The 23,084-nt window shown below is 42.3% G+C and overlaps 1 protein-coding gene across 2 annotated transcripts in view; it reads right to left on the reverse strand.

Moving 5' to 3' along the window:
* Window positions 1–11,061, reverse strand: part of SELENOI (selenoprotein I) — a 46,185-nt gene extending 35,124 nt beyond the window's left edge. Inside the window, exon 1 of one of the 2 annotated variants that reach the window (XM_019449908.2) lies at window positions 10,838–11,061. In XM_019449908.2, the coding sequence (XP_019305453.1) occupies window positions 10,838–10,894 (57 nt within the window). In that variant the 5' untranslated portion in view covers window positions 10,895–11,061. The remainder of the gene's footprint in view (window positions 1–10,837) is intronic. The other variant, XM_019449902.2, reaches the window with a different exon arrangement.
* Between the last annotated feature and the right edge of the window lie 12,023 nt (window positions 11,062–23,084).

The raw sequence follows: 23,084 nt of genomic DNA on the forward strand, positions 1-23,084 counted from the left end.
AAACCCAATTTACTGAAATCATTATTCTCATAATATCCTCCAAAACACACTTTTTGTCTTCCAATTTGTGGCAGGCACAACCTAAAGTAATCCCCAGTGAGTCGAGCCCTTGTATAAGCAATCCCTTCCCCTTGATGGTTCATTCCACTCCCCTGAGGTGGACCCTGTGACTCGTTTCTAACCAACAGAATATAGCAAAGGTGACAGATGGCACTGCCTATTAGGATACACTCTACGACAAGGGTGATGAGATATCCCTTCCGTGATACATTTCACTATGTAAGTCTTCATCTTAGCAGTTTGGAGGAGTCTCTTGCTGGCTTTTATGAAGGAAACAGCAAGGATGTGAACTGCCTGTGGTGAGGGCCATGGGGCAGGGAAAAATGGGAAAGCTCTAGGAGCTAAGAGCCTCAGCCCTAGAGCTGGAAAGAACTGAAGACTGCCAACGACCACACAAGCCTGGATGAGGGCCCCAAGCTCCAGATGAGAATACAGCCCAGATGACACCTTCATTGCAGCCCGGTGAGACCCTGACCAGAAGCGCTGGCTAACAATGCCCAGACTCCCAACAGAGGATGTGAGATCATAAACCTGTGCTGTCTTATGCCACCAAGTCTGTGATAATTTGTTACCCAGCAATAGGAAACTAGTGCACAGTCCGGAAAGCACTACATCATCTTTTCTACGAAGAGCCATCTTGAGGCTCCTACCCACAAAATCAAGAACACCTGATGCCTGAGAGCTGCCATACTACATTACGGTAACAGAGTTTCTTACTGCTCTACACCCATTTCTTGGTTTCAACTGCTCTTCAGATTGCAATAGAATTGAATATCTCTTTGATGAGGTGTTCTCAAACTGTAATCACCAAACTGAACCCAAATTCTCGGGCCCTGCCCCAGACATACAGAATCAGACACTCTGAGCACAGCCCAGCCATCTCTTTTATCGGACCCTCCTGGTGATTTGGAAGCACGCCTAGGTTTGAGGAGCACTGCTCTCCTCAATGTTGAAAACAAACATTAACGGCACTTCCACCACTCCGCGGCTGAGGGATAAACCACACCATTAGTCTAGTGACCAACACCTATTCCTCCTTACGGTAACTTCAAATACTGCAGTGCAAGCAAGAGACACGATATAATAAAATTCAGCAAGTACTCACTAAATTTACTAAGTCCAAGGCATTGTGCTAGAACAATCTGTGGTATAAAAACACCAAAGCTAAACTTAAAATGCAAAAGAAAGGGAGGAAGGGAGGAAAGGAAGGAAGGGAGGATAGAAAGGAAGAGAAGGAAAAGAGAAGGCGAGAAGAGAAGGAAAGAAGGAAGGAAGGAAGGAAAACAAAGAAACAGGATGAAGGGAGGGACCAACCAACCCAAGGACAAAATTTTTTAATTTCTTAAAAGACTTTTTTATCAATACAAGATTTTAAGAACTACAATAACAGAACATGACTCCGTGGGCAAGGAGATCTCATTTCAGTCAATATTATCATTTCCATCTGCTAACAAGTCAGAGGGAAGGTGGTGACAGAAGATTGGAGAAGCTAGAGCAGCAAGAACAAGCAAGTCATGATGACAGATTTGCTTGCTAAACTTAAATAATCTATAATAAATTCTAAGAAGAGAGGACAAAAGCAGGGGTCGTGTAGTGAAGAAACTAGAAATCCTTACAGAGGAAATCTGTATTATCAGATGCATGGGAAACACATGGAAGGTATTGCAGATTCTTAAACAGGAGAGTAACATTTGAGAAGATTTACCTACTCTGCCAGTTGATATGACTAAATAGAGGAGAAATCTGAAGGCCAAGACTATCAGTGGGACCCAAGCTAGACAGTGACCTGTCAGTTACTCTTCCCATTCATTAAGTTGTCACCCTTAACTTACTTTCTTAAAATACCCTTTCTCTTATAAGTTCTTGTGGTGTGGGTTCACATGTCCATTTATGTTAGCCAATGCTGACAAACAGGGAAGCACAAATGTCAAGTTTTATTTCCTATTTACTTAACATTAATATAGCACTATGTGCCAGGTGCTTTACAAATAGTAACTCACTCAATTTTGATAATGATCCTATGAGGCAGATCATTATCAAAATTGAGTGAGTTACTATTTGTAAATGTTACAATCTGTGATCTATTCACAGATGAGGAAACCTGGTCAGAGAAGACACTGTTACTCACGGTCATAACGCTAATATGTAGTTTCTAACTTAATATTAGTCCCAGGGGTGTCTGGGTGGCTCAGTCGGTTAAGCGTCCGACTCTTGATTTTGGCTCAGGTCACGATTTCACAGTTTCATGAGTGCGAGCCCTGTGTGGGGCTCTGCACACTGACCAGGCGGAGCCTGCTTGGGATTCTCCCTCTCTCCCTCTCTCTCTGCCCCTCCCCGACTTGCGCTGTCTCTCTTAAAATAAATACTAAAAAAAACCAAAAAAACAAAAATTATACCCAAAGCTACTTATTTAATCGAAAGACATTTACCTCAATTAAAGCTAATACTATATGAAATGTTCTTAATACTCAACAAAATGTAAGACTAGTAAATTTACAGTCATCTATTCACCTCTGGTAATAATTTTTAAATGGGGGGAAAGAAAACAAAAACACGTCTTTCTTTTTCACTGTGCATGTTTCCCATCTGCGAATATTAGACACAAACCCAATCAGGCATGTCATTGAAGGTCTTTACTGGATGTTTCTATATCTGCTACAAAACACCCAGGAACTGCAAGGCAAAGCCTACCTTTCATTCTTAGATTTGAGAGGAAGCAAAGCATGAAGAAAATGGGCTCCGAACCCAGACCGCCTGGGTTCAAATCTCAGGTTTGGGACCTTGAACAAGTTACTTAAAATCTCTGTGTCTCAGTAAAGTACTAGTGCCTACACCTCAAGAGGCACTTGTGAACATTAAATGAGATAATATATGTAAAGCACTTAAAGCAATGCCTGCCATATAGTAAATGCTATATAAATGTCTGCTATCACTGTCATTATTATTACTCAGTATTTACAACAATATTGCCCTTGCCATTTCAACTTTCCTTCACTGGGCTCACCCGGCTCAGCCCGGTACCTCACAGAGCCACTTCCTTATGCCTAATTTACCATGGTCTTCCTGGTCTCTGTGCCTTGGTTCCCACTACCAGTCTCTCTAGAACATTTCTCCAACTCTCCCTGATGCGCTGGGCAAATTCTTTTTCAGCAAAGTTCTTCACATTTTAACATTACAGGAGTTAGGAAAACAAGCCATCATCAGTGAATTGATATTTCAGAAAAGAGCAAAACAACCAAGATGCTTCTTCCAAATAGTACCTAAAAGTAGACCTACCTTCTTCCCACCACCTTGACTTTTCTCCGTCATTCTGCAGAAGTCCCCCCACCCAGCCCTCTTTCGCTCCTTCTGAGAGACTCCTCTGCCTCTGCCAACTACAAAAATAATTCTCTCCGTGAGCCATTTACAAATCTATACCTAAGGCCACTAAAATGCTTTTCAAGCCTTATAAATGTGTTTATAGGTGGCAACGGGCAGCTCCCCCGATCTACTTAAGGAGACCACGCACAACTAAAGATGAGTTACGTCTGAACTAACTGTAACATATCTAGATAATGCCATCACCAACATGTCATACTATAGCTGGCCTGCAGCCGTAAGTGAAAATCAGGTTTAAGAATTTCTCATGTGTCTACTGTGGCCCAGAAGAAAAGTGTTCTGATATTTGATATCATTACAGAATATTCCTCTAGTAGAGAATAATGCATCCATAAGTGCTATTTCTTTAGAACATGAAGTTTTCTTTGTTTCAACTCCCTGTCCACAAACCACACCTTCACAGGGCCCCATCCAAGAGAAGAGCCCTGCGCAAAAGATTTCTGTTATCCGGCCAGATTCAGCATCATTTATCACTTAAATTATTCTGTGCTAGAAGGGTCAGTCTCTCATGAGTTTGTTTACTCAGGAGATAGGAAATCAAGAAAGTTAAATCTTAGACAAAACAAATGTCAGGTGCTATTCTTGCCAAGGTGCCTTTCCAGAGTTAATGCTTCACAAAACCCTTATTGCGGTGACTGCTGCCTCTACCCACCCAGTCATCTTACCAGAGAACCTGCGTCATCCCAGACACCTACCCCCCATCCCTCATCCCTCCCCTCACACCACCAACACCTCCAGCTGGTCACTCATCGTGTTCTGTCAGTTTGCAATCTTAAATCAGGGATCACAAACAGGGATCGGGAGGATAAACTGAACATAGCAGGCCTGAATGAAGTTTGCGGACTGGTAGGGAGATGGCAAACTGGAGAGCAAATACCTTTTTGAAAGAGGACAGGCACTATTTAGCTCCAGGAGAGTCTTGCCAAGAGGAAGTTCTGGGCCGATGTTTCCACTCTTCTAGTTTTCCTTTTTTCTTTTTTTAAGTAGGTTCAGGCCCAGCACAGAGCCCATCATGGGGCTCGAACTCATGACCCTGAGATCAAGACCTGAGCTGAGATCAAGAGTCGGCCGCTCAACCGGGCCACCCAGTAGCCCCTCACTATTCTGGTTTTTCAAACTAGCCCAGAAATCTGGATTTTTTATGGGGAAGACGCCAATTTTTGAAACAAAGTACGTGTGGGCCAAATTAAACATATCTGCTGGCCAAATTCAGTGGGCAGGTTAACCAGCTTTTACTTCTATCTTTAAAATACCCACGCCACTGCTTTTAGATTCAGGCCTTCCTCATTTCTTACCTAAGTTTATGCAGAAGGATCCTAAAAGGTCTCCAGATTACTCCATCCGTTTAGGAAGCTGCCAAGGCAACCTTCCTAAAATTAAAATCTGCTCCTGTTTAAAATCAAACAGCTGCCCCAAGCCTAGAGCATGACAGTGTGCCTAAAAATCACCTGAGGTATTAAACATGCTGATAACAGTAAGTTACCTAATCTGGATCTCCCAAAGTCAGGCTAGGAATCTGCTATTTAAACACTTTCCCAGGCGATGCTGATGCTGATAGTCCTTAGGCCACAGATCTCCCTAAAGGATAAAATCTAGAAGCCCTTTCCACCAAAGCATCCCCTGTGACAGAGCCCCACCTCCCTCTCTTCAGCCTCATCTCCTGCCCCTCCACCATTATGCCTAAAATCTGCCTTCTTAGGGTTCCCAGCAAATACTCCCGGGCCTTCACTCCTTTTACAATCCACTGCTCCTCTGTTCCTTTACTCCCGAGTCATCATCTGGTCACGTGAGACCCACTCAGCTTGATCTTTCTAGATTGAGCTCTGCCTTTCCCTCCATCCTCTCCCTGAAGCCTTTCTCAGCTTTAACCCTCACTCCCTGGAGCTGCTTCCCTATCCTCTCCCACCTTGCCCGGCACTTACCTAACTGCACTTACTAACTATCTATAGCCGTCTATCTACTTGCCCATATGCCACTAGCTTAATTTTGCAGCCCCAGTGCTATGCCTGACACAGACCAGGCCCTCAATAGATGCTTACTGAATACACGGAATCAAACTGTATGAACCAGTAAGGGTGAAGGCTAGATTCTTTGAGCATTTCCATCAGGATGCACACAGTCTCTCTTTACAACCTGTTAACTGCGATATACTAATTAATTCACAATTATCATAGGTCCCGTAATCAGGCTGTTGTTGACATGCAAGGTAGAACTACCGTAACAGCAGAAACCAATTCATCATAAAATTATTCGCATGAAACCAAACAAGATATTTCAAAGCACACTTACCTCCTCTCTGAAGCAAAATGATACAATTTCAAACTGACTGTTACACTGTCAATTAACCTATGCCTCCCCTAGGCCAGATTACATAAACCACGATAGACGTTTCACCCTTAGCTAAGTGGCAAAATCCTTCAACTCTAAAGACCTGTCCAAAGAAAGGACAGGTAGAAAGGAGGACTAAGCCTCACAAAGGTAAAATCCCTCAATATAATTGTCCAAAGGTACATGAATAAGCAACAGAGAAAATGGCAGTTAAACCCCTGACATCTTCACATTCAAAATACAGAAGTATCCTTCTGATATCCAGGAGATGGACAGCTCCCTTTTACCACACTTCCAAAATGTTTTATATTCTTCTACACTTTCATTCCTTCGATAAATATTTCTTGAGCGCCTATTCTGTTCATACACTAGACCCTGGTCATGTTGAATAAGACAGCTATAGGCCCTACCCTCCCAGAGCTCATATTCTAACAGAGAAGACAGACTCTCAAGTAATGATTCACCTGCTTAATAAAACTGTGGTAACTCGATGGAGAACACAGGTGTTAAGACAGCACATAACATACAATCCATCCCATGCTTTCTTCTGCACCGAAAAGCAATGGTCGTAGTTGCTTACTACTGAAATCTAATTACCACTCTACGTGTGCACAACCTATCCGCAGTTATTCTGAATAACAGCCAGGTTCCCAACCGTAGCTCTCAGATGTACCTCTAGGGAGACAAAGAAATTAAACTAACCAAAAGTAATTTTGCCACCAGCAGCTTTTATACTATCAAGTTTTCTCTACATCTCTTTGCTGTCATATACAGGGTCACCTTAGGGAATAAAAATCTCTTGACTGTTTTGAGTCTTTACCCATTTATGGGATGATCTTCTTCAGAAGCTGTTTTAGAGGCACCTGGGTAGCTCAGTCGATTAAGCGTCCAACTTCGGCTCAGATCATGATTTCATGGTTCATGAGTTCAAGCCCCACATCGGGCTCTCTGCTATCAGCGTGGAGCCCGCCTTGGATCCTCTGTCCCCCTCTCTCTCTGTCCCTACACAGCTCGCATGCACGCACACATGCGCGGTCTCTGTCTCTCAAAAATAACCTTTTTTTGAAAAGCTGCTTTAGGGGCGTCTGGATGGCGCAGTCGGTCAAGTGCCTGACTCTTGAGCTCGGCTCAGGTCATGATCTCACAGTTTGTGAGTTTGAGCGCCACATCAGGCTGTGCTGATGGTGCAGAGCCTGCTTGGGATTCTGTCTCTTCCTCTCTCTGCCCCTCCTCAATTTGTGCTCTCTCTCAAAATAAAAAAATAAACTTAAAAAAAAAAAGCTGTTTTAATTCAATAAGCATTTATAAAGCACTTACTGGTGAAGACCACACAATGGGAATGTGTGATCTTTAGGAAGGAAGTGTCTCTAGGGCAATTCACATTCCAGTGAAACTGACTACACAGATTCTTCCTGAGACACCTTTAGATTCATATTTTTAATATAAACACAATACTCAGTAAGGAACCCTCTACTAGAAGCAGCTGAGGTTATACATTTGTGACCCTCCTTCTTTTAAAATAACATCAACGCACTATATTTTCGTGAACGTTGGACACTTGTTAAAATGACCTTTGTTTTCCAGGATGATAGGAAATCTGCTGTCAGACACAGGAAGTGAGTCAGATAATGGAAGAGTGGAAAAGATAGGAATAGAAAAGCACACTAAAATTTCCTGTAGATTAGAACACCTACCTAGTTGGAAATATAAATTTAGGGAACACTGTTTATAAGAAAAAGTAGATTCCATATTACAGACACTGCTGCAAAGGAAACAGCTATCCTACTGGCACTTACCCAGAAAGCAGATCCTAGTAGGGGAAAAAAGTTTGTTTTTTGGTTTTTGTTTTTTTTAACATAATTGTCAAATCGGCTCGCATACAACACCCAGTGCTCATCCCAACAAGTGCCATCCTCAATGCCCATCACCCATTTTCCGCTCTCCCCCCTCCCAGAAAAAGTTTTATATGTCAATATTTACAGTGCAGAAGAGATAACAGAAAGGGGGGTAGAGCTGAAGGCAAAATAGGAGGTATCTGGGTTAATGACCTTCTTTAATGAAGTTGTAAAGCCCTAGTCATGGTTACCGAGAAGGCTCTGGAACTTCTTTCCACTTAAGTTTTAAGACATGTCAGCACCCCAGGTCAAAATTGTATGATACTACATTGCTTGAAAGCATTGGAATGTATTATATGACTTGCTACGGTCCTTTACAGTTTTTCCAATTCCAACTAGGCCAAATCCATTATGATTTCCTTCAGCAATCCATTCATTCTACATATGTTTAATGGGTTCTTAGTATGCACAACAGTACTGTGCTCAGGTCGTGGTGGTCCGTACAAGTCTAACCTTGGATATTACGTTCTAATAGGGAAACACACTAACAAATTCCATAAGGGAGCAGAGGGTGCTCTGACAGCACACTTAAGGGGAGAGGAGAGGGGCACCTGGGTGGCCAAGTTGGTTAAGTGTCCAACTTCAGCTCAGATCATAATCTCACCATTCGTGGGTTTGAGCCCTGCATCAGGCTCTGTGCTGATAGCTCGAAGCCCAGAGCCTGCTTCCGATTCTGTGTCTCTGGCTCTCTCTGCCCCTCCCCTGCATGTGCTCTGTCTCTCTCTCTCTCAAAAAATAAACATTTTGGTTTTTTTGAAAAGAGAAGAGAGGAGAGCTTAGGGAATGCTTCTCTGAGGAAGTAACATTTAAGACATGAAGATGAATATAAATGGGAAGGGAAGCTACATTCCTGGCAGAAGTAACAACGTTACTTAAAGATCTGAGAAGAGAAAAAAAAAAAAAAAAATGGCAGGAGGGAGGAGACAGCTACTAATGCTGTCAGGGGCAGAGAGTGAGAGGCATGACATGGACATGAAGCTGAAGACCGGCAAGGACCATGACATTCAGAGTCATGTAGATCATGTTATGGACTGTTTGGATTTCATTCCAAGAGCAATGAGAGGACCGTAGTGGGTTTTAAGCAAAGGAGTGATGTGACCAGATGCACATTTTTTTTTTTTTTAAAGATCACTATGGGGGCGCCTGGGTGGCGCAGTCAGTTAAGCGTCCGACTTCAGCCAGGTCACGATCTCACGGTCCGTGAGTTCGAGCCCCGCATCAGGCTCTGGGCTGATGGCTCAGAGCCTGGAGCCTGTTTCAGATTCTGTGTCTCCCTCTCTCTCTGCCCCTCCCCCGTTCATGCTCTGTCTCTCTCTGTCCCAAAAATAAATAAACGTTGAAAAAAAAAAATTAAAAAAAAAAAAAAACAAAAAAAAAACAAAAAACAAACAAACAAAAAAAAAAAAGATCACTATGAACCAGAGAAAAGACTATGAGGGAAAAGGGAATGTGGGCAAGCAACCAAATAAAGTAGTACCAGATTATAACCCCAAGTATAAACTAAATATTCATATTCAATATTAATATTGATATAAATAGTTGGATAAATATACAATGGGAAGAAAAGACAAATCTCCCGTACATAATTGCAAACAAATTATGTCACTACTCTGCCCTCAAGGAGGGAGGGCATAACTCTCCACTCTCAAGTGAGGGCTGTGCAGAGTGAGTTCCTTCCAAAGAGAGTAACCTTACAGGGAGAAATCTAACAAACACTACGTTGGTCAGGTGATCCAAATCAATATCAACAGTGAGTGACAAGTCATACTGATAGCACGTACTTATCACATGACGCAATGAAATGGCACTTCATCTAATGCTCTTCCTCCCCAAACCCCATAACCCTTACCTAATCATGAGAACATCAGACAAATCCTAAGTGAGGGACATTCTACAAAATACATAGCCAGAACTCCTCAAAACTATCCAGGTTACCAAAAACAAGGGAAGTCTGAGAAATCGTCACAGCCGAGAGGAGCCTAAGGAGACAGGACAACTAAATGAAATGTGAGCTCCTAGATGAGATCCCACAACAGAAAAAGAGCATTGGGTAGAAACTAAGAAGATCTAAGTACAGACCTCAGTTAATAATGTATAAATATTGGTTACTTGTGACAAATGTACCATACTAATCTAAGATGTTAATAGAGAAAACTGGGTATGAAGCATAGGGGAACTCTACTATCTTCACAATTCTTCTGTGAATCTATTCTAAAAGTATTCTAAAATAAAAAGATGACTTAAAGCGTACGTGGGAAGAGTGGTAATGGAACCACTCGTCTAGCTTTGCCTAAAAATGATAGAAGGTACAGGACCTAGTGATTCACTAGTTGGTGGGTGAGGTAGAGGAATCGAGAGTGAAAGCGACACAGAGAGCAAGGATGAAAGGTTACAGCCCAGATTTCAGGCTAGGAAAACTGGATGGGCAGGGGAGTCATTCACTGATAAGGGAGCAGCAGAGTAAAACCAGATTTGGAGGAAAGTTAACAACCAGCATTGACTGGAGGCTCATTACGTGTCAGGCCCTTCTCAAATTCCTATAATCATTTTGCACCATAGAGACTATTATTTGGCCCAAAGCCAACTAAAGAAATTAGAGTTTGGGATCAGGTTTCTATGTGCTCCAAAGCCCGCGCTCTTTCTACTACACAGTTCGTTCGGTGCACATTTACTTCATCTGGCAGCCCAAGCGCCACAAGCTACTGAAGTGGAGTGCATCAGCAGTGCGACCTCATACTCCTACTGCCCGGGCCTCATCTGCCAAAGACTAGCTCCATCTGAAGTTGTGTGTAAGAGGCGGGTGGAGATTTCATTAAAATGAAGACAATTAAGACACCACGAAAGGAACTGCATCAGCAAATAATGATGATGGTGGTGATGATGAAGATGAAGTAAAGAAGCGCAGGGAATTCTCTGGTTCCACTCCCGTGGAGAGGTCTCCTAAGGTAGAGGCAATTCCCCGAGGAGGGTACCGAGTCAAGGCGGCGGCCCTAGGATGCTCCCACGCACCTTGACCCCTAAGCCCCAAGTCTCGGCGAGACCCCCGGGGAAACGCCGGCCAGCCCGCCCGCCCAGGTCCACGCGGCACAAGGTGACACGGACCGCGCCTGCCCCTCAGCCGCCAGGGAGAGGCCGGGACGAGAAGGGAGAGGGACGTCCGCGGGGCCCCGCGCTACCTTGTACTTATCAAAGCCAGCCAGCTGCTCCGGGCTCACGTATTCGTAACCAGCCATGACGACCCGAACACCGAGCGCCCACTCGGCAGCGACTCTCCGCGACGAGGTGCGGAAACACGAGCACCACACCGGCAGAGCAAGGATGGGAAGGCTTGGGCAGGCAAAGGTGGTAGGAGAGCTGCGCTCCGCCCACCGCGCACGCGTAGCGGCCTCAGGCCACTTCCGCCGCCTCCCAGGGCGCAAGCGCAGCCTCCACCTCTCCCCGCCCGAGGTGGGGATCGCTAGCCTGCTCACGAGTTCCGCCCCCTCACGCCGTCGCAGTCCAATCAGCGTGGATCGGACAACACGAAGTCCCGCCTTCCAGGTCTTCTCGTCTCTTCATTCGCTAACGTCAAAATTGGTGAGCTGAAGTAAGGCGAGAGTGGAGGTAAAAGGTCAATTTCCCAGGGGGCCTTGCTCCTCCCTCCGGGGGTTGGGGCGGTTCTCTGGTTTCGTTCGGGTTGCGGTGGTGGTCTACGAACCAGTTCAGAAGTACCCAGGGAAGAGCCGTGACGTGAACTTGCCAGAGAAAGGGTGTGTGCCCGGCGCGCTGCGGCTCCCGGCAGGCTGTAGGAGCTCAGGGAGGTGATTGGACGTAGAGAAACCAGTGGGGAGCCTCGGGGAAGGCTTTTTCCGTCTGTAAAGTGGCGTGGAAGGGCGCTGGAGACGAACCCCTCAGACCTCTTCGCTCTCCGCTCTGTCAAACTGTTGCAAATTGAAATTGCTCACGTCTCCAACCAGATAAAAGCACTGGTCTCTGAGTCTCTAGGGATCTTTAAGTGCGTTTGCAGGAAGTGCATGCACGTAACTGGAGCCAAAAGTAGAAAGAACACTAGATCAATGGCTAGTGTGTATCAAGCTAATAATAAAATTTAATAATAGTAATAATTGCTCCCTTTTCTTTTTTTGAGCACCTTCTATAAGGGGAACTTTATATACATTATCACCAACCCCCATAACAAAACTATTAAGTGGAAGGCACTTTCCCTATTTCGCAAATTAGGAAATAAAAATTCAGATTACCTAACTTGACCAGGATCAGGCCATTAATTATACAGCTCGGGAGTGGTCAACCCAACACGAAATGAGGTTCTTCGTGTCGGAAACCACTACCTAAGAAAGATTCTCAGTCTCTGGGTCTCTGAAACAAGGGTGATTCTTTTAAGATCTCTTATGTTCCTTATATTAACTCGTTAAACATAATTATTGGGTGCTCAATCTATGCCAAGAACATTATTTTTATTTCTGCGTGTGTCTCATCTCACTTTCTAAAGTACAAGGTTCTTATGAGGTAATAGATATAAAGCATCTATCATCACACCTGATACATGGCAGATGATCAATAAACTTGAACATCATTTTCCTTCACTTGTCCTAAGGAAAGGACCTGTATCTTGTACACCTTAATTTTCCCTTGTCCTTATAGTCCAGTGCCTTGCAGATAATACATGGTCAATACCTTTCCTTGAATGAATGAGCAGCGATCTCTTTGCTATGCTGTGCAGTGCCTGCTTTGAGGACATTAGAAATGTGGATCTCCCTTTAATCTAGGAACAAAATTGCCTCTAATGAAAGGAAAACTATGAAACCACCTTCTTCGACGTGTAAAAGTATTTCCTTTGTGCATGTACTGTATTTAAATCCCTTCTGTGTACTGATAAGAAAACTGAATTGACAAGGTCTCTGCCCTAAATATGTGTTTTGGACAGTGTATTAATCAGAGTGAGGCTACCGTCCCAAGTAATATGCTACAGATTTCATCTGCTGTGTGTTTCTTCTAATCACTATGAAGAGAAAAAAAAAAAAAATCTTCGCATCAAATGCTTGTTGATATAAGGCCTGTGCTTATCCATCACCCACTGACGCTTATCTGTCCTCTATCTCATACACTGACCACGCTTTCCGCTTTCCAAAATAATCATCATAGAAAATATTTGTGCTAGAAGCAATGTTACCACCTTTGTAATATAAACTGGAAAAAAAAAAGTGTTTTCATTCGTGGCATTCCTGCTTTATTTAGTTTTAAGTATGAGGGTGTCAGATAAATAGATACCTAGAAAATTGGAAGTTAAGGACTAACATAGTTAAAAACTCCAACATAAGTTATTAAAGCCATAAAAATGGCCGAGGTTTCCCAAGGAAGGTTATAAAAAGGTACTGATTTGGTTAGCATTTTAAAATAATTCTGATGCCTTATAGTAATAAGTTCTATGATTTTCAAAGGAATTTGGTATCTCACTAGATCAGCTTAACAAGCCTGAGCCATGGGCCAGATAGTTGTTCTAATTGTACAGAACAGAACGGCAGAAGTATTCTATTACATCTCATGCAAAAATTACCCAGTTTGTGGTAAAATTGGAACAAGAGCACGGGTCATCAAATTTTTAAATAATTTTAAAATAATTTTTCCACTACACCTTGCTTCTACAAGTTACCACAGTAAGATATTTAAAAAGGGAAAATTCACAAGTCAGTTTTAAATCAAGGCTAGAGGGGATTAAAAAAAAGAACTAGGAAAGAACTGAACAGACTCATTAAATTGCTTATTGTTTCTTAAAAATAGAATTCCCTTGCTAGAGTGAACCTTCTCTAGTTAAGTTTTGTCTGCTTGGTTTTTGCTGTATTTCACATTTTTTAAAAACATAATCCTAAGTAAAAATGTGTAGAGAACTCTATTTGAATGGGTCATCAATCAATCATCACAGAAAAGATCTGTGCAACATACTGAGATTCAGTATAAGCTAATACTGCTTTGTACTTCCCACTCCCCAAGTCAGTAGAGGCTCTCTGCTGTTCTGTGACTTGTCATCCCACCTGCCTCCCAATGGTTTTCTGGTCATTTTTGTTCCCTTAACCTTTGAATACAAACTCAATTGTGTCCATAGTCATTCAAAACCCAGATAATCACTGTAAAGTTTCAACCTAGTGTCATATGAAGTAAGAATAAAATGACAGGGGCGCCTGTGTGGCTCAGTTGGTTGAGCGACCAACTTCGGCTCAGGTCATGATCTCATGGTTTGTGAGTTTGAGCCCCGCGTCGGGCTCTGTGCTGACAGCTCAGAGCCTGGAGCCTGCTTCCGATTCTGTCTCTCTCTCTCTCTCTCTCTCTCTCTCTCTCTCTGCCCCTCCCCCACTCACGCTCTGTCTCTCAGAAATAAATGTCAAAAAAAAAATTTTTTTTTTAAAGAATAAAATGACAGGTCTAGTAATTTATTTACACTCTCTACATACTTACCATTCTTTGTTTTGGAGATGGTGATTATTCTTTTATAGCCATTATTCATGAGCATGGCTATTATACATAAAAGGAGAGTTATTTTAAAAAATTGATCTCAGGGGCACCTGGGTGGCTCAATGGGTTAAACATCCGACTCTTAGCTTCAGCTCGGGTCCTGATCTCACCCTTCGTGAGTTCAAGCCCTTCAATGGGCCCTGTGCTGACATTGCAGAGCCTGCTTGCAATTCTGTCTCCCTCTCTCTCTGCCCTTCCCCCTGCTCACTCTCTCGCTCTCGATCTCTCTCTCTCTCAAAAATAAATAAACTTAAAAAAAAAAAAAAAACTGATCCCAGGCAGGAGCATCTGGCTGGCTCAGTCGGTGGAACATGCAACGCTTGTTCTCAGGGTCATGAGTTCAAGCCCTATGTTGGGTGTAGAGATTAAATATAAAATCTTTTTTAAAAATTGATCTCAGGCAAAATTTTATAGTGGGAAAACTCTTATTTTGAGCATTCTTGAAGTTCTGGCAATGACCCAGCATCTGATTTTCCAAGCAGAGAGTTGATACCCCTCCTACACAAACAGCCCCCCGCCCCATTGTTACCGCACTAGAATGGAAGCAGAACTCTAGGTGAATCAAGTACAAATCATTCAGATGGGTAGCCAGAGTGCCATCACCCCATCTCCTTATTCCTTTTTGCTTCATCTAATGCCAGGTCTGCAGATCTAACCAAATGTAACCACTATTCTTTTCATTATTATTATTATTTCAATTTGAACATAGAGCCATACAAGACACCCCATTTTTGAGGAAGGATTATTTTTGTCTTCCTGAAACTTTGAGTCATTGGAGTTGAGATCAACAGTTATTTAGTTTTCCGTGGAAGAGAAAGATACTAGCAGAGAAACCTAAGAGGAGCAAGAGAGAAGGAAAGATTGCTGTAATTCATTTTCCTGTAAGAATCCCCAGAAATCTAGGGCAGGAGTTCAGGCAATAGTTGTCAACATAGATATCTACTGCATAGGGCTTTGAGATCTGCCTTGATATACCCAAGGCTGTGCCGCCTGCTAGACCAGAACTCTAGCAGAAGCTGGTTCTATTTTCAGGAAACAAGGCTTACAAATATGAAACAATGTGTAGAAATAGCAGTTCGTTATCTCCTCCTGTATCCTTGTTGCACTCCAGCCATGTGCCAAATACAGATACCATTATAGACCGTGGAGATGCAAAATGGAATAAAACGTGGATGCCACACAAGCAATACATTATTACTGCATTCTGTGAATGACCAGTACCATCCAATGCCCTAGCTCTTCAAAGTTTCTCTCTTCCCGCCTCCCACCACACCCCCTTTAAAAAGTTCACTGTTAGGGGCACCTGGCTGGCTCAGTCGGTTAAGCGTCCGACTTCAGCTCAGGTCATGATCTCGTGGTCAGTGTGTTCGAGCCCCGCATCGGGCTCTGTGCTAACAGCTCGGAGCCTGGAGCCTGCTTCGGATTCTGTGTCTCCCTCTGTCTCTGCTCCTCCCCCACTCACTCACGCTCTGTCTCTCTGTCTCAAAAATGAATAAACGTTAAAAAAAAAAAAAAAAAGAAAAGAAAAGTTCACTGTTAAAAGTTTGAGATATTTTGTTTCAGAGAATTGACTTGAAGATTGGAAACAAAGGGTTGGAACCAAAACTAAACTTTCTAAAAACTCTGAAATCTCATAGATGTTGATTTAACATTTAAATAAATAATCTAGGGGTGCCTCAGTCGGTTGAGTGTCTGACTTCGGCTCAGGTCATGATCTCACAGTTCATGGGTTCAAGCCCCACATCAGGCTCTGTGCTTGCTCAGAGCAAGCGGTCAGCACAGAGCCTGGAGCCTGCTTCAGATTCTGTGTTTCCTTCTGTCTCTGCCCCTCCCCCGCTCACGCTTTGTCTCACTCTGTTTCTCAAAACTAAATAAATGGAAAAAAATTTTAAATAAATAATCTAGAGGATGAGATACAGAAACAGCTCTTCAAGTGTACTAATGATACTATGATAGTCTTTCATAATGAAATTCTGTATCAGTTGGCATAAGCTGCAAGAAAATAAAAGGTTTTTTCTTTAATGTTTATTTATATTTGAGAGAGAGAGACAGAGACAGAGCATGAGTGGGGGAGAGGCAGAGAGAGAGACACACACACACAGAATCCGAACCAGGCTCCAGGCTCTAAGCTGTCAGCACAGAGCTGGACGCGGGGCTCGAACTACAAACCGTGAGATCATAACCTGCGCCGAAGTCGGACGATTAACCAACTGAGCCACCCAGGTGCCCCAAGAAAATAAAAGGTGAAGCAGATGTAAAAGTTATTTATCACCACATAACAGATCATGCAAAACCTAGTAGCTTAAAATAACAACCATTTTATTTGCTTATAATTCTGTGGGTTAGCAATTTGGAGTGGGCTTAGCTGGGCTGTTTCAAGAGGGGGTAAGTAGGAGCTGCAAGGCCTTTCAAAGCCTAGGCTCAGAAATCACACAGTGTCACTTCTGTCTCATTCTCCTGGACAAAATGAATCACAAGGCTAGCCCAGATTGGTGGGAAGGAAAATAAATTTCACTTCTTGCAGAGAGAGAAGGAGACCCAGAATCCGAAGGAGGCTCCAGGCTCTGAGCTGTCAGCACAGAGCCCAACGCGGAGCTCGAACCCACAAACCGCGAGATCATGACCTGAGCCAAAGTCGGATGCTTAACCCCGACTGAGCCACACAGACGCCTCTAGATTTCACTTCTTAATGGATGGAATGACAAAGTCACCTGGCAAGGGGGCCTGCACAGAAGAATGGGAGCGCATTATTGCAATCATCTTTGCAAACTCCAGATTAGCTACAATGAAGACGAGACAGTAAGTTATGCTTCATCAGGAAAAGATTTCGAAACCACTAAATTGCACGTGAATTCTTTTAAGGTATTGATCAAAAAGAAGTCAAAACAAACTAAAACAGTAAAACCCCTTGTCCCAAGGCTTTAATTAACATAAGCTGTCTCTTGCTTCCAAATCTCCCACCCACTCTCAACCCTCTCCACTCTGGTTTCCAACCTCACCAGCTCTCCTGAAATGGTTGCCTCGGGGCTCCTCACTTTGTTGTTAAATCAGATAGACTCTTGAAGACTTCTTATCTGACTTTTCATCGGCTTACACTGCCTGCTGTCTTTCCTTGAAACATCTTCCTCCCATGATTACTCTGAATTCCGTTTTTATTCTGACTCCTCTTAACTCACACACACACACACACACACACACACACACACACACACACACGGGCTTGATCCCACTGTTTCTCTGCGCTTCTAGAGCATCCTGTGTGATGGGGCTCTTGAGCAAACGGCTAAGAAAGAATTCTTGAGACATCTTTGGTGCAAAAAGGTGATTTTATTAAAGCATGAGAACAGGACCTGCGGGCAGAAAGAGCTGCACTGGGGTTGTGAGGAGTGACTGATTATATACTTTTAAGTTGGTGGGGGTTAGGGATCGCGTAGGTCTCTAAGAAACTTGAAAGCAAGGCTTTTAGGACCTTGAGGGGCTAGCTACTGTTAAGATAAGGTTACTTTTAGTCTTTAATAAAACAAAACCATGAAGGAAGTAAGGCAGCCACGAGTTGCTTGAGGAAGGTCACGCTCTGCGTGTTTCAGGTGTCTATCAGTGGGCTGCAGGCTGTAAAGAGATTTAATTTCAGCTACATTTCTCTTGCCTTTGTTTCCCTCATCATTTCCCCCCCTGAACAACTTGGACCCTTAAATCTTTAAGGTTGTTGAAGGCAGAAGGTCTCATCTTTGGTAGTTTCTTCCTGCTGAATAGGGGCATAGAGATATTTCTACCTATGGGTCAAAGTTGGTCAGTTGAGAATTTAATAGGAGTTAGGAAAGGCTAAGGCAGATGTATCTAGAGTTGATAACATATGGGAGTTTCCTTGAGTAGAAAGGATCATCTGTTGGCTTGAAGTTATGGCAGTGAAGGAATCTTAGCACCAGGTGGAGAGACATGGGAGAAAACAGCAAAACACAATTAAAATAACAAAAAGAAACAGAAGCCCAAATAAGAGTCCTTTGGTAAATGGGGTGCCTGGGGTGGCACAGCCGGTTAAGCATCTGACTCCAGCTCAGGTCATGATCTCGCTGTTGGTGGGTTCGAGCCCCAAATCGGGCTCTGTGCTGACCCATCAGAGCCTGGAGCCTGCTTCAGATTCTGTGTCTCCCTCTATCTCTGTCCCTCCCCTGCTTGTGCTCTGTGTCTCTCTCTCTCAAAAATAAATAAACATTAAAACAATTAAAAATCAAAAAATTTACAAAAGAGTCCTTTGATAGTTGACAAAAATTTTCCTTTAGTCCAGGAGTTTAACCAATTATTAAGGGAAAGAGAGAGATAATTTAAAGAGCCAATTTGAGTATTTGTCAGTTAGAAACTCAGAACTATTTTTGTGATAATCTCGGATGTATATACAGCGTTCTGTTTTTATAAAGGCATAAGTTTTACCTCGTGCAGCAGTTAAAACATCTAATGCCATTTTATTTTGTAGAACTGTGTGATGCATTTGAGTTATTTTAGTGTTTTATAATATAATGTTATTTTGAGAGTCATTTAAGGCCTTGATTGTGTAATGAGTGGGGTTAACCATCACATGGACTCTGTTTTGCTTAGTAAGCAATCAGGTAATTAATAAGAGGCACTTTTATAGAAACAGGAAAAATACAGGTTAATGGTTGGAGCAAAATTATAAACTGAGTGAGTCTGAAGTGCCGCCAGTGAGAAGATTTCTAGATGTCAGGCTTGAAGCATCTTTGAAGTTTACCTCGAGTTGTCTAGCAAACAACAAACATTTAAAGACAATCAGAATTGGAATTTAACATCTGCAAAGGTGAGTTACTGGAACACAAATTTTCTAATAACCCTTATTTCTGAAGACAGCCAAATCAAGACTAATTCATTTGTAGAACAAGTCCACTTTTAACAAAGAAGGCCTAATTATTTACATAAGCTCAGCAAGAACAGCAATTGGGCCTGTGGATCTTTTAAAATTTGCTTTGCTGGAACTTTTGATAAGGAATCTAGATTGAACTTTAGTAGCCTCTCCAGGCCAGAAGCCAAGCCAAGTACTTGCCATCAGACATGCCTGCAGTACCTGTAGATTTGGGCAAATTCCTTCCGCGAGGTCCCCAAGATATCCTGCACCTGCCAGGAAGTGACATTCTTTACTTACCTGGTAAGGCTGCTGGGAACTCTACGAGCTATAAGCAAGGTACCAGAACAACTTTCCCAAGGGGCTTTATTGGCAGCAAGTTTCAGAAAGTCAACTTCAGTTCCCTAAAGCTGTCTGGTCACATCTGAGTCTATGAACGTCACCCTCAAATATGACATTCTAGTCAAAGCCTTGGTAAAATAACGAGTATTTCCAATGGTGTCCTATTACAAGAACAGGTTCTTACTGAACTTAGGCGAGCAAGTGTAATTGCCATGAAGGAGAGAATACTTACTGAGAGCTTTTGACTTTCTGAGGGTTCAGGTAGGTTCAGTTTGTTCACAAGTGAATACTTTATCACATTTCTGTATGTCATAGATATTTTAAGAGAAAATTTCCTTAATATGGAAGAGCAAACATTATAGAATCAGTAATATTTCCAACAAGAGCCACAAAAACTACAATCTTCCCTAATTTATTTAGTCCCATGTTACTAATTCTTGTTCAGTTTGAATGCAGCTTTTTAGTTCTGAAAATTTCTACCCATTTGTTTTATGATCTTAAAGATGTCAAATACCTGTTTGTCCTAAAAGTCCTTTTTATACATCTCCTTGAAGATGAAACACGTTTTGTTAGAGCATCAGAACAATAACTATAAATAGCAAAAGACTCAAAAATGGACATGGTTAACAATCTGATATGAGAGTTCATTATGATGCAATTAATAAGGAAATTCAGTTATTTCTGTGACACATAACACTTTGATAATTAGAATGTTAAGTGATAACCTCATAGCAAGCATATTAAAAATTTAGGAATTTTATATATTTATATATACCAAATATACATATATATTTATTTATATATACCATATATATATTTATATATACAAAATATATATATATAGTATCTATATATCAAATATATAATATATATACATATTATATATATTTGAGCAGTTATAGCATTTACCCAAGCAATACAACCTAAGGTTTACCATTATTTGTTTGACAGGGCTTTCCAAGTACCATACCAAATAAAAAGGCCCAATTGGTCAAAAAGATTTCATCTACAATTCAAATCCTGGGAAGTTTGTTAAAACTTTAGAAAGTTATAAAGCACATCCTAAATAGAATTACAGATCATTACAACCCTTAATTATTTATTTAGCCAAGACAGCAATAAGAAATTCTAAAGGGAAATATGTAGGTTTATATAGTCATTAGCAAAACCTAGCTCCTTTAGCATTGAGACGTTTTAATGAAGTAATCAAAGGCCTGATAAAGACAAAACATAAAGCTTTGATTTTCCCATAAGACAAAAGAGAAAAGACCTTTGTTTACATTTTTTAAAATCAAGAGCAGATCAACAATCCAAGAAAACTTTGTCTTTTTCACAGAGAGAAAAGCAGAATTTTAATCTTATACCAGTGTATTTTTAAAATCCATTCATTTCAATCTTAGTCCGTCCTAACTGCACATAAAATTCCTTTCCAAAGATTTCCCTTTATGAACCTTCTACAACTTTCCTTTGCATTTAGGTTTTGTCCCAAGCCATTTCTCTCCAAACAACCAGTCTCATTTAGGACTAAATTACTTACTTTTACCTGCAACGAAAATGTATTCCTTATTACAAGTGTCTTCTACTTTTCTACATACAGAGTTGCTTTCCTTATTTCCATCAGTCTTAATTACATTCAGCAGAATTTTAACTCTTAGAAACCTTAGACTCCGATGAAAACTAAGTAGTAACCAATCGTGAACTGTGACACCAGAATTTTTTAGATGGCAAATTTATGAATCAACTAAGCACAAAGCAGGTTTTCCAGCAGACCCAAATACCCTTAGTTTTTTCTGCAATAAGTCAAAAGCATAAACCTATGTTTAGTAATTAATGCTTTAACACCTTATCCTATTTGGAAAACACCTAGATGTCCAATGAATTTAACTTTAACTTATCAACCAAACAGAACCTTAAGGCTTCAGGTAGCCAAGAACTGAAAGCTGTCTTAACAATTACCCACGAAAACTCCTGAGACAGAGTTAGCCATCATTTTAAGTCGTCTTTTGGTTAACAAATTGCAACGGAGATAACACCAGTTTGTTTGGCCTTCAGTAAACCTAGGTAGAAAGAGTTTTACATATCTAATCCTGATAACTCTACAGACATGTCTATCTTAATTAAGCCAACAAATTTAAATTAGTTTAAATACCGAATACATTCCACCTGTGTCCACTTAAAGTCAATCACTGTGTTCCCCATTGTTAATTTTTACTTGGGACATTGGCCAGGAAATCTAAAATGGGCGGTGTAAGTCCAAGGGGGGTGCCCTTTGCTCCTTGACAGTGAGGGGAGGAGGAGGAGCTGATGGTGCCACAGGTATGGAAGATGCAGACTGTACCCAAGGTGGTGCAGAAACAGGAGGAGGGGTGGCGGGGCGGGGGGGGGGGGGGGGGGCGAAGAGGAGAGGTGCAGCCAGGAAGCCTGGAGGTGGATAAAAGCCCAGAGGACAGAGAAAGACGTCTCCAAGTCCTAAAGCCCAGACAGATGAACAGGTGCAGACTTTTTTTTCCCCCAACAAGTGGAAATGGCTAGTCTAGGTCAGACCACAGAATATAGGGAACTTCCCCAAAACAAAAGGAGTTTTGGCAGCTGCTTGAGAATATTCTTCAAAAATTTTTTACTGTTTATTTATTTTTGAGAGAGAGGGGGACAGGGCATGAGCAGGGGAGGGGTAGAGAGAGAGGGAGACACAGAATCCGAAGCAGGTTCCAGGCTCTGAGCTGTCAGCACAGAGCCCGACGTGGGGCTCAAACTCACGAACCTGAGATCGTGACCTGGGCCGAAGTAAGACACTTAACCAACTGAGCCACCCAGGTGCCCCCTTTTTAAAAAATTTTAATGTTTATTTATTTTTGAGAGAGAGAGGGACACAGCATGAGCAGGGGAGGGGTAGAGAGAGGGGGAGTAATATTCTTTAAAGTCTTCATCCTGAGGTAGGCCAACCAGAGACAATTGGCTCCAATTATCATAGTCATTAACCCAAGAAATGAGTGAGCCCCCACATACGGCTAGTATAACCTGAATCTATTAGGAAGGAGGAACAGTGAGAGAGAGTGTCAGAGCTTCATTAAGGATGGCCTTCATTAAGGATGGTCCAGCAACCTAGGTTTATTCAGAGGAGGCCTGTTTAGACAATCATCCAATATATCAGGAGGGAGTTTATCAGCCTGGTTAGTGGTGAAACACATTCTGCAAGAGGCCCTCCATTCTGGATCCTGATCTAGGGCCATGAAAGCCCGGACATAGGGTACCTCAGTCCATTCGCCCTGTTTCCTGCAGAAGAGATCTGATAGATCTTATTAACACCATGCAGTGTTACAGAAGATCAGTCCCTTCCTAAATTTTGCAATCTGAATTGATTCCAGGGGGTTAAGAGGCAACCCAAGGGAGATTCCTTGGGGACTGAAGAAGATCCCATGTTTCTAGGAAAGTAGAGAAATTCCATTACCAAAACTCCCCCCCCCCCAACTCCCCGGTGGAGTCCCACACAGGATGTGTCAGAGGTTCCTGGTGTCAAAGCGACCTGAGGCATCCCTCACACAAAATCACTATGATCACCGACTAGCCGCTAAGGGCCCCAGAGAAAGGATGCTAGCGTCCCTTCACTTCCCCATTGCACCCTAGGCTACAAATGGGTGCCTGGTGTATGGACCAAAATACCATGCCATGCCTTGAAAGCCATGCCGTAAAAGGCCGTGCTGTAAAGGCCATGCCTTAGTTTA

This window comes from Panthera pardus, unplaced genomic scaffold, assembly GCF_024362965.1.
Source record: "Panthera pardus isolate Hobbes unplaced genomic scaffold, ASM2436296v1 HiC_scaffold_26, whole genome shotgun sequence".
NCBI classification, from domain to species: Eukaryota; Metazoa; Chordata; class Mammalia; order Carnivora; family Felidae; genus Panthera; species Panthera pardus.